Here is a 20,026-nt window from a genome sequence, read left to right on the forward strand (position 1 = left end):
CAGCCCTCCCTGTCCATCACCAACTCCCTGAGTTCACCCAAACTCATGTCCATAGAGTCGGTGGTGCCATCCAGCCATCTCATCCTCTGTCGTCCCCTTCTCCTCCTGCCCCCAATCCCTCCCAGCATCAGAGTCTTTTCCAATGAGTCAACTCTTCGCATGAGGTGGACAGAGTATCATTCCTTTAGCATCATTCCTTCCAAAGAAATTCCAGGGCTGATTTCCTTCAGAATGGACTGGTTGGATCTCCTTGCAGTCCAAGGGACTCTCAAGAGTCTTCTCCAACACCACAGTTCAAAAGCATCAATTCTTTGGCGCTCAGCTTTCTTCACAGTCCAACTCTCACATCCATACATGACCACTGGAAAAACCATAGCCTTGACTATATGGACCTTTGTTGGCAAAGTAATGTCTCTGCTTTTCAATATGCTATCTAGGTTGGTCATAACTTTTCTTCCAAGGAGTAAGCATCTTTTAATTTCATGGCTGCAATCACCATCTGCAGTGATTTTGGAGCCCAGAAAAATAAAGTCTGACACTGTTTCCACTGTTTCCCCATCTATTTGCCATGAAGTGATGGGACCAGATGCCATGATCTTAGTTTTCTGAACGTCGAGCTTTAAGCCAAGTTTTTCAGTCTCCACTTTCACTTTCACCAAGAGGCTTTTTAGTTCCTCTTCACTTTCTGCCATAAGGGTGGTGTCATCTGCATATCTGAGGTTATTGATATTTCTCCCGGCAATCTTGATTCCAGCTTGTGTTTCTTCCAGTCCAGCGTTTCTCATGATATACTCTGCATATAAGTTAAATAAACAGGGTGACAATATACAGCCTTGACGTACTCCTTTTCCTATTTGGAACCAGTCTGTTGTTCCATGTCCAGTTCTAACTTTCCTTCCTGACCTAACAGAAGCAGAAGATATTAAGAAGAGGTGGCAAGAATACATAGAAGAACTGTACAAAAAAGATCTTCACAACCCAGATAATCACGATGGTGTGATCACTCACCTAGAGCCAGACATCCTGGAATGTGAAGTCAAGTGGGCCTTAGAAATCATCACTATGAGCAAACCTAGTGGAGGTGATGGAATTCCAGTTGAGCTATTTCAAATCCTGAAAGATGATGCGGTGAAAGTGCTGAACTCAATATGCCAGCAAATTTGGAAAACTCAGCAGTGGCCACAGGACTGGAGAAGGTCAGTTTTCATTCCAATCCCAAAGAAAGACAATGCCAAAGAATGCTCAAACTACCGCACAATTGCACTCATCTCACATGCTAGTAAAGTAATGCTCAAAATTCTCCAAGCCAGGCTTCAGCAATATGTGAACCGTGAACTTCCAGATAGATGTTCAAGCTCATTTTAGAAAAGGCAGAGGAACCAGAGATCAAATTGCCAACATCCGCTGGATCATAAAAAAGCAAGAGAGTTCCAGAAAAACATCTATTTCTGCTTTATTGACTATGCCAAAGCCTTTGACAGGGTGGATCACAATCAACGGTGGAAAATTGGTTTCTTAAAGGTACAAAATTGATAACAAATACCAAAAAGCAAAGATTAAAAATCTAGAGTAGAGGTTAGACTCTCAAAAATACAATATTAAAAAAACCAAAACAAAGTCACAAAAATTATAAAATATATATATGAAGTTTGCTTTAAAAAAGGGTCTTTTTTTTTGCAAGGTAATAATAGGTTATAAAAATGAAAATTAAAGGAGTAATGGACTTAAAAATTAAAAGAATTTAATTATAATAGTAAAAATATATCTAGGAATTTTTTCTGGAGGTGTTGCGGGCAGTGTGGGGTCAGTTCAGTTTCAGATAGTTCCTTGATCAGGCTTATACTTCTCAAGATCTATAGGCCCCTTCCAATATATGCAGTGCTAACTACAAGGTTTTAATCTGTCGCACCTGTCACTTCCAAAGCGGTTCCCTCTGTTTATTTTAGCTTCTGTTTGCTGGTCTCTTCAGTATCTAATTTCCGCCTTGACACAAGAGGGAGAAGGTGGTCACTTATTTAGGCTCGCTTGTTCAGTCATGCTGTGAGGAGGGAGGAACACTGCAAAGCAGTATCACTGGCGTGTGTGGGGAGTGCTCCCAGTGTCTCGGCTGCACTGGTTTTGCCCCCGCTCATGGCGTGTGTGCTTTCTTGGTCTACACTTCTCAGGCTCCAGGTTGCTCTGCCAGGGAACTGTCTGAGGTGGGCCCTGGGTTGTGTGCATTTCCCAGGTCTAAGCCACTCAGGTTCAGGTTCTCGGGTACTCCACAAAGGCACAGTCTTGGTTGGGCCTGCGTTTTGTGCCCTTCCCAGGTCCAAGCAGCTCAGGCGACCGGGTGCTTGGTGAGCGTAGTCTCCCCAGGTAGGGAGTGCATCTTATCACCTCCCTGGTCCCAGCCGCTCAGTTTCCTGGATGGCAGCGGGCGCACCCGTCTCAGGTGTGACGTGTGTCTCTTCTGGGGAGTTGATCTCTGGCTGCGACCCTCCCAGCAGATGTCTACTGTCCAGAATCCCAAGAAGTCTTGGTTAGCGACTGGGAGCCTGCTTGCAGTTTGGTAGAGGATGCCTCTCTGGGGCCGAGGTTGCCCCTTTCCGGCTCTGGCTGTGCCCCACCTGTTTCCCTGTCTCTGGCACGGGATGGGCTGGTCCAGAGCCGGCTAGCTCTCCTCTGGTATTTGCTCAGTCCTTTGTTCTGTGAGCAGGCCTGGCAGTGCCTTAGGTTAGGGCTTTTCCCGGGATAGTTCTCTCTCTCTCTGGCTATCCCACAGTTTGGGTTTCTATCTCACGTTAGTTCCCTCAGATTGCTCTCACGGCATTCAGGCCTGGTCCTTACCCCAAGCAGTGCAGCCCATGCCTCCCTGTTCAGCCCCGGCTTGCTGGTGGCGGATGTGAGTGCTGGGAGTTGCTGTTAGGCACATAATCTGTGGGTTTTATTTATTTATTTTTCCTCCTGGTTATGTTGCCTCTACACATGGACATCATCAGATGTCCATTTCGGTCAATACTGAAATCAGATTGATTATATTCTTTGCAGCCAAAGATGGAGAAGCTCTATATAGTCAGCAAAAACAAGACCAGGAGCTGAGTGTGGCTCAGATCATCTCCTTATTGATGAACTCCTTATTGTGAACTTCTTATTGACAAATTCAGACTTAAATTGAAGAAAGTAGGGAAAACCACTAGACCATTCAGGTATGACCTAAATCAAATCCCTTATACAGTGGAAGTGAGAAATAGATTTAAGGGACTAGATCTGATAGACAGAGTGCCAATGAACTATGGATGGAAGTTTGTCATATTGTACAGGAGACAGGGATCAAGACCATCCCCATGGAAAAGAAATGCAAAAAAGAAAAATGGCTGTCTGAGGAGGCCTTACAAATAGCTGTGAAAAGAAGAAAAGTGAAAAGCAAAGGAGAAAAGGAAAGATATAAGCATCTGAAGGCAGAGTACCAAAGAACAGCAAGGAAAGATAAAAAAGCTTTCCTCAGTGATCAGTGCAAAGAAATAGAGAAAAACAACAGAATAGGAAAAACTAGAGATCTCTTCAAGAAAATTAGAGATAACAAGGGAACATTTCATGCAAAGATGGGCTCAACAAAGGACAGAAATGGTATGGACCTAACAGAAGCAGAAGATATTAAGAAGAGGTGGCAAGAATACACAGAAGAACTGTACAAAAAAGATCTTCCCGACCCAGATAATCACAACTGTGTGATCACTCACCTCGAGCCAGACATTCTGGAATGTGAAGTCAAGTGGGCCTTAGAAATCATCACTATGAGCAAACCTAGTGGAGGTGATGGAATTCCAGTTGAGCTATTTCAAATCCTGAAAGATGATGCTGTGAAAGTGCTGAACTCAATATGCCAGCAAATTTGGAAAACTCAGCAGTGGCCACAGGACTGGAGAAGGTCAGTTTTCATTCCAATCCGCAAGAAAGGCAATGCCAAAGAATGCTCAAACTACCGCACAATTGCACTCATCTCACATGCTAGTAAGGTAATGCTCAAAATTCTCCAAGCCAGGCTTCAGCAGTATAAGAACTGTGAACTTCTAGATGTTTAAGCTCGTTTTAGAAAAGGCAGAGGAACCAGAGATCAAATTGCCAACATCTGCTGTATCATCAAAAAAGCAAGAGAGTTCCAGAAAAACATCTATTTCTGCTTTATTGACTATGCCAAAGCCTTTGACTGTGTGGATCACAATAAACTGTGGAAAATTCTGAAAGAGATGGGAATACCAGACCACCTGACCTGCCTCTTGAGAAACCTACATGCAGGTCAGGAAGCAATAGTTAGAACTGGACATGGAACAACAGACTGGTTCCAAATAGGAAAAGGACTATGTCAAAGCTGTATATTGTCACCCTGCTTATTTAACTTCTATGCAGAGTACATCATGAGAAACGCTGGGCTGGAAGAAGCACAAGCTGGAATCAAGATTGCTGGGAGAAATATCAATAACCTCAGATATGCAGATGACACCACCCTTATGGCAGAAAGTGAAGAGGAACTAAAAAGCCTCTTGATGAAAGTGAAAGAGGAGAGTGAAAAAGTTGGCTTAAAGCTCGACGTTCAGAAAACTAAGATCATGGCATCTGGTCCCATCACTTCATGGCAAATAGATGGCAAAACAGTGGAAACAGTGTCAGACTTTATTTTTCTGGGCTCCAAAATCACTGCAGATGGTGATTGCAGCCATGACATTAAAAGACGCTTGCTCCTTGGAAGGAAAGTTATGACCAACCTAGATAGCATATTGAAAAGCAGAGACATTACTTTGCCAACAAAGGTCCATCTAGTCAAGCCTATGGTTTTTCCAGTGGTCATGTATGGATGTGAGAGTTGGACTGTGAAGGAAGCTGAGCGCCGAAGAATTGATGCTTTTGAACTGTGGTGTTGGAGAAGACTCTTGAGAGTTCCCTGGACTGCAAGGAGATCCAATCAGTCCATCCTAAAGGAAATCAGTCCTGGGTGTTCATTGGAAGGACTGATGCTAAAGCTGAAACTCCAGTACTTTGGCCACCTCATGCGAAGAGTTGACTCATTGGAAAAGACTCTGATGCTGGGAGGGATTGGGGGCAAGAGGAGAAGGGGACGACAGAGGATGAGATGGCTGGATGGCACCACCGACTCTATGGACATGAGTTTGGGTGAACTCCGGGAGTTGGTGATGGACAGGGAGGCCTGGCATGCTGCGATTCATGGGGTCACAAAGGGCTGGACATGACTGAGTGACTGAACTGAATTGATGTTGCCCTCTGGAATTCCAAAACTCCCCACAGATCCTCCGGTGAGAGTGTTTCCTGGTGTTTGGAAACTTCTCCTCTTTTAAAACTCCCTTCCCAGGATGGATCTCCGCCCCTACCTCTTTTGTCTCTCTTTTTATCTTTTATACTTTGTCCTACCTCCTTTTGAAGACCATGGGCTCCCTTTCTGGGTGCCTGATGTCCTCTGCCAGCATTCAGCAGTTGTTTTGTGGAATTGCTCAGTGTTCAAATGTTCTTTCGATGAATTTGTGGGTGAGAAAGTGGTCTCCCCATCCTATTCCTCCACTATCTTAGGACCGCCCCCCACCTCCATGCATTTTAAAACGATGGCTCAGCAGCTGTGAAGTCTCAGTCAAAGTTAGACATCAGTTCCTCCAAGTCATGCTTCTGGTTCTAGGGCTTCCCTCAGCTATATTGTCATTGTATCTAAGAACCCCGAGGCTTCAAGAGACCTGAGTTCTCCAGCACATACATGGCAAGTGAATAAATGCATGCATGCAATCACTGTTGCAAAAGTTCTAGGGCCACAACAGATTTCCGAACCTGGGGATCCAGCAAAAGGACTGAGAACCCCCAGGGAAATGGACTCTTTGAGGGCACAAACAAAACCTTGTATGCACCAGGACCCAGGAGAAAGGAGCAGTGATCCCACAACAGGCTGAGCTAGACTTGCCTGTGAGGGCTCAGGAGTCTCCAGCAGAGGCATAGGTCAAACCGTGGGCTGCACGGAATCAGGGGCACTGACTACAACAGTCCTGGGAGCCGAAGCATGCTCGAATAAGGCCTTTTGAAGGAGGTCACCATTACCTCCACTACCCCTACCATAGTTTGACCTCAGGCCAAACTACAGGGAGGCAACACAGCTCCACCCATCAGCAGAAAATTGGATTGAAGATGTATTGAGTATGGCCTTGACCACCAGAGCAAGACCCAGTTTTACCCACAGCCAGTCCCTCCCACCAGGAAGCTTCCACAAACCTCTTATTCTCATCCTTCAGAGGGCAGACAAAAGGAAAACCACAATCACAGAAAACTAAGCAAACTGATAACATGGATCACAATCTTGTCTAACTCAATGACACTATGAGCTGTGCTGTACAGGGCCACCCAAGACAGACAGGTCATGGTGGAGAGTTCGTTCAAAACGTGGTCCACTGGAGAAGGGAATGGCAAACCATTTCATCATTCTTGCCTTGAGAGCCCCATGAACAGTATGAAAAGGCAAAAAGATAGGACACTGAAAGACTAACTCCCCAGGTTGGTAGGTGCCCAATATGGCTACTGGAAAAGAGTGGAGAAATAGCTCCAGAAAGAACGAAGAGGCTGAGTCAAAGCAGAAACGACATCCAGTTGTGGATGTGTCCAGTGGTGAAGGTAACGTCTGAGGCTGTAAAGAACAATATTGCCTAGGATCCTGGAATGTTAGGTCCATGAATCTAGGTAAATTGGAAGTGGTCAAACAGGAGATGGCAAGAGCAAACATTGACATTTTAGGAATCAGTGAACTAAAATGGATGGGAATGGGTGAATTTAATTCACATGACCTTTATATCTACTACCATGGGCAAGAATCTCTTAGAAGAAATGGAGTAGCCCTCATAGTCAACACAAGAGTCTGAAATGCAGTATTTGGGTGAGATCTCAAAAAGGACAGAATGATCTCTGTTCATTTCCCAGGCAAACCATTCAATGTCATAGTAATTCAAGTCTATCCCCCAACCACTAATGACAAAGAAGCTGAGGTTGACTGGTTCTATGAAGACCTACAAGACCTTCTAGAACTAACACCCAAAAAAGATGTCCTTTTCATCATAGGGGACTGGAATGCAAAAGTAGGAAGTCAAGAGATACCTGAAGTAACAGGCAAGTTTGGCATTGGAGTACAAAACGAAGCAGGGCAAAGGCTAACAGAGTTTTGCCAAGAGAATGAATTGGTCATAGCAAATACCCTTTTCCAACAACCCAAGAGATGACTCTACACATGGACATCACCAGATGGTCAATACTGAAATCATGTTGATTATATTCTTTGCAGCAGAAGATGGAGAAGCTCTATACAGTCAGCAAAAACAAGACCAGGAGCTGACTATGGCTCAGATCATGAACTTATTGCAAAATTCAGACTTAAATTGAAGAAAGTAGGGAAAACCCCTAGGCCATTCAGGTATTGACCTAAATCAAATCTCTTATGATTACATAGTGGAAGTAACAAATAAAGTCAAGGGATTAGATCTGATAGAGTGCCTGAAGAACTATGGTAATAACCACAATAATCAGAGAATGATGGCATTCAGAGTGAACGATGTATTAGAGAGGGAGAGATCTGTGACCAGGTATGAGGTCCTGGGTATCCTTGAATGCAGATTTAGCAAATGGAAAGGAAGGATTCTGTGCTTGGAAGTGGGGTCATGTAGAATGTTCCTGTGCTCAGAGGTTCATGACATTGTACAGGAGGTGGTGATCAAAACCATCCCCAAGAAAAAGGCAAAATGGTTGTCTGAGGAGGGCTTACAAATAGCTGACAAAAGAAGAGAAGCCAGAGGCAAGGGAGAAAAGGAAAGATATACCCATCTGAATGCAGAGTTCCAAAGAATAGCATGGAGAGTTAAGAAAGCCTTCCTAAGTAAACAATGCAAAGAAATAGAGGAAAACAATAGAATGGGAAAGACCAGAGATCTCTTCAAGAAAATTAGATACCAAGGGAACATTTCATGCAAAGATGGGCACAATAAAGGACAAAAATGGTATGGACCTAACAGAAGCAGAAGATATTAAGAAGAGATGGCAAGAATACACAGAAGAACTATACAAAAAAGATCTTCATGACCCAGATAACCACGATGGTGTGATCACTCACCTAGAGCCAGACATCTTGGAGTGGGAAGTTAAATGGGCCTTAGGAAGCATCACTACAAACAAAGCTAGCGGAACTGATGGAATTCCAGCTGAGCTATGTCAAATCCTAAAAGATGATGCTGTTAAAGTGCTGCACTCAATATGCCAGCAAATATGGAAAACTCAGCAGTGGCCACAGGACTGGAAAAGGTCAGTTTTCATTCCAATCCCAAAGAAGGGCAATGCCAAAGAATGTTGAAACTACTGCACACTTGCACTCATTTCACACGCTAGTAAAGTAATGCTCAAAATTCTCGATGCCAGGCTTCAACAGTATGTGAACTGAGAACTTGAAGATGTACAAGCTGGATTTAGAAAAAGCAGAAGAATCAGAGATCAAATTGCCAACATCCATTGGATCATAGAAAAAAAAAAGGAATTCCAGAAAAACATCTACTTCTGCTTTATTGACTATGTTAACGCCTTTGACTGTGTGGATCACAACAAACTGTGGAAAATTCTTAGAGTTGGGAATAACAGACCACCTTACCTGCCTCCTGCGAAATCTGTATGCAGGTCAAGAAGCAACAGTTAGAACTGGACATGGAAAAATGGACTGGTTCCAAATTGGGAAAGGAGTATGTCAAGGCTGTCTATTGTCATCGTGCTTATTTAACTTCTATGCACAGTACATCATGTGAAATGTCGGGCTGGATGAAGTACAAGCTGGAATTAAGATTGCCAGGAGAAATATTAATAACCTCAGATATGCAGATGATAACACCCTTATGGCAGAAAACAAAGAGGAACTGAAGAGCCTCTTGATGAAAGTTAAAGTGGAGAGTAAAAAAAGCTGGCTTAAAATTCAACAATCAAAAAACCAAGATCATGGCATCTGGTCCCATCACTTCATGGCAAATAGATGGGTAAACAGTGGAAACAGTAAGAGACTTTATTTTCTTGGGCTCCAAAATCACTGCAGATGATGACTGCACCCATGAAATTAAAAGACGCTTGCTCCTTGAAAGTAAAGCTATGACAAACCTAGACTGTATTAAAAAGCAGAGACATCACTTTGCCAACAAAAGTCCATCTAGTCAAAGCTATGGTTTTTCCAGTAGTCGTATGGATGTGAGAGTTGGACCATAAAGAAGGCTGAGCATTGAAGAATTGATGCTTTTGCACTGTGATGTTGGAGAAGACTCTTGAGAGTCCCTTGGACTTCAAGGAGATCAAACCAGTCAATTCTAAAGGAAATCAACCCTGAATGTTCATTGGAAGGACTGATGCTGAAGCTGAAACTCCAATACTTTGGCCACATGATGCGAAGAGCCGAACATTAGAAAAGATTCTGATGCTGGGAAAGACTGAAGGCAGGAGGAGAAGGGGATGACAGGATGAGATGGTGGATGGCATCAGTGACTCAATGAACACGAGTTTGAGCAAGCTTCGGGAGCTCATGAAGGACACAGAAGCCTGGAGTGCTGCAGTCCATGGGGTCACAGAGTCAGACATGACTGAGCAATTGAATAACCACAATAATCAGAGAATGATGGCATTCAGAGTGAATGATGTATTAGAGAGGGAGAGATCTGTGACCAGGTATGAGGTCCTGGGTATCTTTGAATGCAGATTTAGCAAATGGAAAGGAAGGATTCTGTGCTTGGAAGTGGGGTCATGTAGAATGTTCCTGTGCTCAGATATGAGAATCAGGGGGTTGAATCAGCACAAGCTTAGAGAAGAAAGAGTTTGATATGCACATGCTGTGAATTCATATACATGAATTGGCAGAGATTTCTTGGTGCCTGTCCTTTGCTATGAGGCTTAGAGGAACAAAAATCATACCCTTTTCTCAGGTAGGAAGGATGTGGGCAGAAGAGGTCAGAATGCAGCATAAATGGAACTGGAAGTAAGGTAAAGATTCATGGGATTTCAGAGTTTGGTTTCGGGCTAAGATATTGGAAGCTAGAAACACTTTTAAAATAGCACCAAAATCATGGACCAAGAGAAATTTAACAAAATACGTGAAAGATTTGTATGCTGAAAACCATAAAACATTGGTGACAGAAGCCATAGAAGTAAATAAATGGTGAGCTAAAATGTGTCCATGGATCGAAAGACTCAGCAGTGTTACAATGTCTGTCATTTAGTTGCTAAGTCATGTCTGACTCTTTTGCAACCCCATGCATTGTAGCCTGTCAGGCTCCTCTGTCCATGGGATTTTGGGGGCAATAATACTGGAGTGGGTAGCCATTTCCTTCTCCAGGGTATCTTCCCGACCCAGGGATCGAACCTGCATCTCCTGCATTGCAGTTGGATGGATTCTTTACTGCTGAGCCACCAGGGAAGTCCATTAAGATGTCTAGTTCCTCCCAAATTAATCTATAGAGCCAATGAAACCCCATCAAAAGCCTGATTGGCTTTGGAGAGAGTGGAGGGGGTAGAAATTGACAGGCAGATTCTAAAATATACATTCCAAAGCAAAGTTACGAAAGCAGTTAAAACCATTTTGAGAAGGAACAGTGTAGTTGGATTACATCATCTGATTTTAAGACTTGTTATAAAGTTACAATGAATATGACCCAGCAATTCCACTAGGGCATATACCCTGAGAAAACCATAATTCAAAAAGACACATAATTTAAAAAGTACTCCAATGTTCACAGCAGCCCTATTTACAGTAGCCAGGACATGGAAGCAACCTAAATGCCCATTGACAGATGAATGGATAAAGAAGAAGTGGTATATGGAATATTACTCAGCCATAAAAAGGAATGAAATTGAGTCATTTGTAGTGATGTGGATGGACCTAGAGTCTGTCATACGGAGTGAAGTGTCAGAAAGAGAGAAACAAATATTGCATATTAACGCATATGTATGGAATCTAGAAAAATGGTATTGATGAAGCTATTTTCAGGGCAGGAATAGAGATATAAATGTAGAGATGTGGACTAAGAGAGAGAAGGAGAGGGTAGAACGAATTGGGAAAACGGTACTGACATATATACATTCAGTTCAGTTCAGTCTCTCAGTCGTGTCTGACTCTTTGCGACCCCATGAATTGCAGCATGCCAGGCCTCCCTGTCCATCACCAACTCCATGTGTAAAATAGCTAGCTAGTGGGAAGCTGCCGCATAGCACAGGGAGCTCAGCTCAGTGCTCTGTGATGACCTAGAGGGTTGGGATTGGGGCCAGGGGTGAGAGGGAGGCTCAAGAGGGAGGGGATATATGTATACAAACAGCTGACTCACTTTGTTAGTACAGCAGAAACACAACATCGTAAAGGAATTGTACTCCAATTTAAAAAAAGGTAAAGCCCCAGTGAGTAGTCAGGATGGGGTGTAATTGGTAAAAGATCAACACATAGATCAATGGAACAGAATGGACAGTCAAGATGAAGACTACATGTCAAATGACTTTCAATGAAGATACTAAGGCAATGGAGTGGAGAAAGGATCATCTTCTCAACCAATGAGAAGGCTGGTACAGGCTGGACAGTGGGCTGCCCTCTCAGAGGTCTGGGATCCACAGCGCCCCCTGCTGGGCTGCAGCGGTGGCTCCTCCTCTCCCGTCTTCACCTCCCCGCTCTGCTCCCCCTCACTGAATCATGAAGCCAGATCCCAGTCCTGACGATTGCTCAACCTCCAGGAGCCAGTTCCTGTGGGCAGTGTCTGGGGAGCCTGACCCTTGTGAAAAGACGAGCTCTTGCACAAGGCACCCTGCGTCTGTCGTCCACAAGGGAAGGGTGACATGGAGCCTGTCGTGCTGCTCATCCTGCTCACTGTCACAGGTAGGAGTCCCTCCCTCCGCTGTCGACACTCCCTCCCCTTCCTTGAGTATGTGGCAAGTGGGTGGGTGGGGAGCACTGAGCCACACTCTAAGATGACTGAAATCCTCCGCATGTCCTGTACCCTTGCTTCCCACTGTGCCCAGTATTCTCCACGCCTTCCCTCCCTCTCCAGTATCAGCTCTCCATGCTGGTGGAGGCATCAGAGGCTGGTGGATTTGGACACCTAGAAAGGGAAGGACTTCTGATGGTGGCATCTCAGCACTAGCTAGTGGTTGGGGGAAGTCTGGGGAGCATTGGTAAGAGCCCCTAAAATTCTGAACCACTTGAGCATAAAACTAGTCCCAGAGGAGTAGCAGGGTGGGAGGGAGAAAAGAACCCAGCACTGGGAATCTGCATCTTTGGGGTACCCCTCCTGGGCTCTGAAGGCCCTCCTGTCCTCCGCCCTGGGGGTGAAGATTCTGTGATTGAGCTGCAGGGATGAGCACCCCAGAATTTTGCACACGACAGCCTTTTCTCATTGGGGGATGCCTCTTGCTCCCCCTAGAGGAAAAGTCACATGTGGGTGAGAGGAGAGAATGTTCCAGTGAAGCTGGAGTTTCTTAGCTGGAGGTGGAGCAGGGAAAGTGGGGGCATGTTGGTCTGCCTGGAGGCAGATGGACAGGGTGGTATGGGGGATATTGCTTCTCAGATCTCTCTGGTTCCAAAAGGCAGGCCACCAGCTCCCTATTCCTGGCAAGTTTCTGTCACCCATGTGGTTGACAAAGTGATTGAAGAGAAGGGAGGCTGAGGCAGAGGGTGCTGGATGATTCTCTTTCAGCCCCTGCCCTGGCACCAGACTGGCGCTCCCCCACCCCAAGGACGGCCCCTAAAATAGCAGCCTCATGTCTCCCCCAAAATAGCTCTGAGATGCATCCCTCCTGAAAGGGGAACAAAGCCACAGAAATAGGGAAGCTGGAAGCTAAAGGTCACAAAGAGGAGAATGTGGGGCTGGGACTGGTGTGGGCAGCTGCAGAGTTAGCAAGCATGGAGGGCTTGGGGATGGAGCGTTCAGCCCCCCTTGGGACCAGCTCCAGGCCTGAGAGGCCACTGGCCTTGCTCTCTTGAGATGGAGGGGGAGAGAGGAGGGCATGATTCCATATAACAGGAAGAACACGTGTGGACTAGCACTGGAGGGAACTTCAAGACCAAATGTCTCTGGAAATAGGCTCAGAGAGGGTCAATTACTTCTCTAAAGAGGTCCAACAAGTCCAGTGGTGATAAAGCCAGACCCAGGACCCAGGTTTCCTCATTTCCTATAAACACATACTTGGGCTGTGCCACCTTCTCCCAACTTATGTAGACCTGAGTTCCTTAAGGGCAGGATTTCTGTCTCTTCTGTTCAGTGAACATAGTAGGTGTTCAGTAAACACGTGGTACAGTGAAGGAACGTCTCGTCCCCAGAGCTGTCCCGAGCGCACAACACCACGGTGTTCCAGGGCACGATGGGCCGGTCCCTGCGGGTCTCCTGCCCCTACAACTCCTTGAAGCACTGGGGGAGACGCAAAGCCTGGTGCCGCCAGCTGGGTGAAGAAGGCCTGTGCCAGCAAGTGGTCAGCACCCACCCTTCGTGGCTGCTGTCCTTCCTGAAGAGGCGCAACGGGAGCACGGCCATCACGGACGACGCCCTGGGGGGCACACTCACCATCACGCTGCGGAATCTTCAAACCCACGACGCTGGCCTCTACCAGTGCCAGAGCCTCCATGGCAGCGAGGCTGACACCCTCAGGAAGGTCCTGGTGGAGGTGCTGGCTGGTGAGTGGGCGGCTGACTGCATCCCGCATCTGAGGCTGGGGCTCTGAGTATAGGACCGACCACCCTCGGGGCTTTTGGGGGTCCTGGGAGATCCCACGGTGTGGATTTTGTCCCCCTGCTCAACTGAGGGCCACTGTGGCCGGTTGTGCAGATTGCTGACTGCACGAGGCGGGTCACCATCCAGCCCTGTGCCCCGCTCCAGGCTGCGCCCCCTGGTGGAGGACTGCATCGCTTGCAGGAAGGGTACGGTCCTTTACACACTTAGGAGCTAGCTGTGGTCCTGCTCCCCTCCAAACAGCTTTATCCATCTGGCATCCCGTTGAGATGTGAGCACTGAGGTGGTCCTTAAGGAGTAGGAGGACATTCACTCATTCCCTCTCCCAACCACCCAATGCACCTACTGATGTAGATTAAGCACCAACTTGGTACAGAAAAACAGGCCCAGAAAGGAACACTGCTGTGACCCGGGGCAACTGCTTCTCCTCTCTGGGCCTCCATTTCCCCATCTTTAAATGGTGGTGATGGAGTCTGTGCCACTGACCCCGTATGGCTCCGGTGAGAAACAAGCGACAGTTTTACAGTTCCTGGGGTCAGTGACAGCCCTCACCTCAGTCTCCTGCTGCTAACTGCTTAGGATCATCATTCCTGGTTTAACTAGGTGAGATAGGGAGTGGTGGGGTCCTTCTCACCCCTGAGCTTGCACAGGGGGTGCCCTCCAGGAAAGCCTTCTGTCTGTCTCCTGTGTCCCAAAGAAGAACAAATCTGAGGTTACAGATCCCTTCTCTCTTTGTCCAACTCTTCCCCCTAACATGGCCCCTTATCATGGATATGAAGGTCAAAAACTTGTCTAAGATGGGGAGGGTAGGTGAGACCATCTGCCTTAGACCCCAAACCCTGCCTCCACGGGAGTAGGTGGCGAGGAAACACTGCGATCCTATCAGAGTCTAAGGCTCAGCTGACTCCCACAGATACAGCAGGAAACGAATAACAAGAATAATCTGTAGCTGGTATAGACAGCTTGACAGTCCACACCAGACTTTCAGAAACATCCACCATCTCATTTGCTCTTCCCAAAGACCCTGTGTGACAGGAGGGTGGGGGGTGCAGTCACTGAGCTCCTATGAAGTGATGGGCACTACACAGGATGTTCTCGCTGAATCCTGCAACACTATTATTAAGAAGGGATTCCTAATTGCTCCACTCTACAGGTGAGGAAACTGAGGCTCAGAGACGTTAACAACTTGATCCACACAGGGTGAGGTCCAAGATAGCTTCACCCCACCCAGAGGGGTCCTCTCCACTGTGGCTTCAAGAAGGGGACTAGCATCTCACGGGCTCTGTCTCCCACAGACCCCCGTGATTACCAGGACCCTGGAGACCTCTGGATCCCTGAGGGGCCTGAGAGCTTCGAGAATGCCCAGGTGGAGCACAGCATCTCCAGGTATAGTGACAAGTCTTTGCTAAGATCCCTGGGTAGACCTCCGCCCTGCAGAGCCCAGGCATGGGGTGGCAGCTGGGGGGTGGCGGGTGCCAGAAGTACAGGTTCCAAGGCAACTGGAACAAGAAGGTATCTGTATATGATCTTGTCTAAACACCCCTCCAACCAGCCAGTGTGTGTTGGTGTGACTGTACCAGTTGTTAAAATATTGCAAAACTTCCCTAACAGTTTATAAATAGCTGATGCTCCAAGACTCTTGAGTGACTGGCCTCTCACCCCTTCCCCTGGCAGCCCTCAGACAGAATCCTCAGAGTTCAGCAACAACGAAAGTTTTAGGATTAATATTTCAGCACAAAATTGGTACCCCCAGATTCCTGCTTCCCTGATGGGACCAGAATCAGTTCTGACTGGTTCTTGACTATGTACTGGTGTTTAAACACTGTTAGTATAACCATGAAGTGCATATGTGTGTGCACACACACACACACAAACACACCACACATCATACCATCACGAAGGCAGAAGACCGCTCAATGAGGGAGGTGGTTGTTTAAAAGCACTCAGCAGGCAGATCCGTGACTGGAACTCCTGACTACAGGTTCCCCCAAGCCCCATAAAGCCTCATCCAGGGCTGGTGGTGGGTGGGGGAGGTGTCCCCAGCCCCCCGAGCTCCCAGGGTCTCCCCATTCCTTCTCTGAGGACAGATTCCAGCTTGTGTGTCCCCTCATGACCTCCCACATGCCCTCTTTGTTTCTCCAAGGAGCCTTTCGGAAGAGAGCCCCTTCCCACCCACTTCCATCCTCTTCCTCCTGGCCTGCATCTTTCTCAGCAAGCTTCTAGCAGCCAGCGCCCTCTGGGCTGCAGCCTGGCATGGGCAGAAACAAGGGCCACCCCAGGCCAGTGGACCGGACTGTGGCCACAACCCAGGTTACCAGCTCCAAACTCTGACAGGTGAGCTTGGTGAGCACAGTGGTGGCCGGGGGCAGAGAGGTGGGGCAGAGAGGCGCTGAGTGAGTACCCTGTCTGTTGTAGAGCTGAGAGACATATGAGAGAGGAGGACCCTCAGTGGAGGAGAGGTTCAGGAGAGGTCTGCACGGATCACCCCAGCCTGCTGCACACTCGCCCCTTGGCCGCCAAGTCTCCTGGCTCTGCTTTGGTAAAAGGCCAGTCTCCTCTACCTTTCTTCCTTTGGCCCGTGGAAGCGCATGCACGTATGTGTGCACACGCATGCATGTGCACGCATGGGAGGTGGGAAGGATACCTCCAACTTCTGGACATTGGCCATTAAACACTCTCACAAATAAACCCAAGACTTCCTGTTTATTTGATGGTTTAGGGTGTCATGAAGGTCTTCTCTTTTGCTACAAGGCTAGGAGAGTGAATACCGATGAGGAGAAGACAGGTCTGGCTCCTTAGGGTCCACGGTCTTAGCATACCATGTCCCTCCATTTCCACAGGCTCCAAACTGGCCAAACGTTTAAAGTCTTCTCTCTCCGTCCCAGAGATCTGATTACCAAGCCCTGCCTCCCTCCGTGGGATTTCTCTACCATCTTCTCTCATCATCCTGCCTCCTGTCCACTGGTTCCCTGTGATTATTACTGGGCCCCTTCCTCCCTCTGCCTGTCTCAAGCCCTCCTCGCCTCCCAAGTCCATCCAGTTCCCAGCTGACTCATCCATTTATCTCCCTAGTGGTTTGTTTTTATCATGTTATGCTCCCTCCAGAGAAATGGCAAGGGCTTGGGTTGTCGGCGCAGCGTACCAGAGCTAGGGACTACTGGTCCAAGCCCCAAGTCTTTCATCATATAGAAGGGAAACTGAGGCTCAAAAGGGAAAAGATTTACCCAGAGTCCCCTGTGCAGCCTGGAAATCCTACTTTCACTTGACTTTGCAGGTGCCCTTCCCTCTAGCTCAACCCTACTTATTTATTAAAAATAACTCCCCCCTCTTTTTTTTAGCCATGCTGCATAGCTTGCAGCATCTTAGTTCCCTGACCAGGGATTGAACCTGGGCCCCAGCAGTGGAAGTGTGGAGTCCTAACCACAGGACTATCAGGGAAGTCCCAATCCTACTTATTTATTCATGTACTTATTCAATAAAAACTGATATTCTGTGCCAGGTACCAGTCTAGGCATTGGAGACACAACAGTGAACAAGACAAGCCAAGATTTCTGCCCACACAGAGCCTCGTTCTAATGGGAAGAAGGCAGACAGACAAATACAATGTGGGTCAGTCAGCTGGTTGGGAGTATGGGGAGGGCAGAAGGCCTGGGGAATGATGCAGTTCTAAAGGGTAGTCAGGAGGCACCACTTGAGAAACACCTCAAGGAAGCAAGGCAGGAAGAGTGTTCGAGACGCAGGGAACAACCAAGGCAGTTTAGGGAACCTCATCGCTCTCTTGGACACACACACGCCTCCTGGACCAAGAATGAGGGGGAAACTAGATGGAAGCTACCCTGAAGTTGGGCTGTCCTTGAGGAGGAAGTGGGTTGGCCATATCCGCAGGTTCTCTGTCCTGGCCTCAGAGCTGAAGGCCAGGAGCCCCTCTCCACAGCCACACGTGGCTGCATTGCTCCCTAACCTGGGCGTGGGTCCCTGGGGTTTTGAATCACTGGGAAAGAGCCCCGGTGCAGCCCTGTGTATCAGCCTCATGTTAACAGGTTACTCCCCTTGTCACAGCCCTGCCCCACCCACTCCCGAGGCTGCTCCGCTGGCCTCTGCCCCCAGGTCCAGGCCCCTGGTCCAGTCTGTGGTTCCCTGGCCTCCCTGACTCAGCTGCACTTCAGTGAAACTTCCCGGTCGGGTCCCGGCGCAGTCGTCGTCTTCCTGCAGACACAGGCACGGTCTAGGAGCCAAGACGGAGCAGAGCCCAAACTGAGCCCATGCCAGCGCCCTCCTGCCCACGCTGCCTGGGCACCGGGGGTGACGGGATGGAACGGGAGGCTCCGGGGGTGCGCCTGGTGGAGGGGCGCTGCTGGAACTTTCCTGCTCTTGGGAGCTCAGCCTTTGCTCCTTCCTGCTCGGCCAGGTCAGTGACATCCACCCTGGGATCCCCCGCCTTTCACTCTCTGGAGTGCACACTGAACGGAAAGCGTTTTCCAATTTCAAGTTTGCCTCCTTAAGAAACCTTAAGCAAGTTCCTTAACTGCTCCGAGCCTCAGGCTCCTTGCACATAAAGACAAACAAAAATCCCAACACCAAACCAAACCCCATCAACCCTACTTTGGTGGGTTTTTGTGAGATTGAAAGAAATAAAATGAAAGTCCCCGGCCAGCTGTCTGGCACATAGTAGGTCCCGCATAAGCACTGGCTTTCTTCCTCTTCTCAAACGCCTGGTGAGAGGACACCTCTCTGGATCCTGGCCACTTCTGTCCCAGGCACCCAGTGGGGGACTGTCTGTTTTACGCACTCAATACATATTGAAGACAGGTCTCCTCCTCACACAAATCTCCCAGGTTGGCTTATTAGAGCAAAAATAATTTTCTGCAACGAAATCAAAGAAAGCCTGATACGCCTTGGCAGGACAGACATACATCCTTCCATATCACTCACAAGGAAGACCCAGGTGTCCAGTCGGCTGGAGACTCTGCCAGTGTTAGCACCGAGAGTCCTGTGTCCCCAGAAAACCCTCACGCCAGGTGAACAGGAACAGCTGGTCTCCCTATCACCGTGTCCATGAGACTCGGCTAAACACAGCTTTCTCAGGCTCCTGGTCCCTGTTTTCCATTCTCAACTCCCTTGCTCCTGGAGGGAGGAGGAGGCAGGGAGAGGGGAGGAGGAGGGCAGGGAGGACAGAAGGAGGGAGGGTGGTTTTTCCAGGGCCCTTACCAGGCGTGAGCATCTAGGTCAGAGCAGTGTGTCCTCCCAGGTATTCCCACTGGCCTGCTCCAGTCTGAGCACTGGCGTATCCCTGGTGTCAGCAGGTTAACCCCTCACATTCTGTGCGGGGTTCCCAGCCCCAGTTCTGCACAGGGTGATGCAAATGGGGACCAGATGGACCCTATGCAGGAAGTTGGTTTGTGTCATGGGAGAAGAACCCCAAATTATGAGACTTGGAGCTGATATAGAGCATCTGGCACGTTGAGCATTGGCCCATCTTCCTCTCTGGTGGGAGAGAGAGACATCTTTACTTCGGAATAGAAACTGATCACTTCCAGGGAGGAAGGGGAAGGATGGAAGCAAGTCTCTCTGGAGCTGACACACGGTCTCTAACTCCCCAGGCACGTTTGCTCTTCAGTCTCCCTGGAACAAAGCTCGGTCAGTGCCCTTTCCTGGGAAGGCCCCGATCATGCAGAAACATGAACATATTCACAGAGAACTTGTCTTCCAACAGAGAGGACAGTGCATTCATGAAATAAAAATAATATATGAGAAATGCTTGGAGAATTAAAAATACTGTAAACTAAAAGCACTAAGGGATAAAAATTTGAAGGACAAGGTTAGAAGGGATGGAAGAAAAAATATGAGGATATCTTCCAGGAATCAGAACACAATGGACTAAAAAAAAAAAAAAAAAAAAAAAAAGGAAAGAAACCTAGACAGAAAAGCTATGAAAATGAGATGAGTACAGGGGGTTCAATATCCAATTAATTATCAAAGCAAGAGTGCACTTCCTGGAAGTGGAGAACGTGGCCCACACTGGAAGTATCTAGGGAGCACTCAGCACAGGGAGTGAAGACAGGTAGACCAGGGTGCACCATCGAGGGGGGGCTTCCTGGATGATCTCCAGACAGCTCAGGTAGGGCACTCACACAGAATTTAAAATTAAGATGGACTCAGGCCCTGGGGAAGACATTTTACTTCCCTCCTTCACAGCTCTGCATCATCAGATTCTGTATTTGGAATACCCTGAAGATCATCTTCCCCCTTTCTTTAATGCTCCCTGGTTGCCATAATCCTCCTCCCTG

General features: G+C 47.7%; 1 protein-coding gene and 1 non-coding gene across 2 annotated transcripts; one reads left to right on the plus strand and one right to left on the minus strand.

The window, feature by feature from the left end:
- The first annotated feature begins 11,738 nt into the window (after positions 1 to 11,738).
- TREM2 (triggering receptor expressed on myeloid cells 2) lies at positions 11,739 to 16,427 on the plus strand. Its single transcript, XM_006069145.4, has 5 exons — positions 11,739 to 11,893; positions 13,334 to 13,684; positions 15,035 to 15,125; positions 15,883 to 16,073; positions 16,155 to 16,427. Exons 1-5 carry the CDS (start codon positions 11,854 to 11,856, stop codon positions 16,169 to 16,171), a joined length of 690 nt encoding a protein of 229 aa, XP_006069207.3. The 5' UTR covers positions 11,739 to 11,853; the 3' UTR covers positions 16,172 to 16,427.
- Positions 16,428 to 17,105: 678 nt separating this feature from the next.
- Positions 17,106 to 17,177, minus strand: TRNAG-UCC. The gene has a single exon. It is a non-coding gene; the product is annotated as a tRNA-Gly (tRNA).
- Positions 17,178 to 20,026: the final 2,849 nt, after the last annotated feature.

This window comes from Bubalus bubalis, chromosome 2 (genome assembly GCF_019923935.1).
Source record: "Bubalus bubalis isolate 160015118507 breed Murrah chromosome 2, NDDB_SH_1, whole genome shotgun sequence".
Lineage (NCBI taxonomy): Eukaryota > Metazoa > Chordata > Mammalia > Artiodactyla > Bovidae > Bubalus > Bubalus bubalis.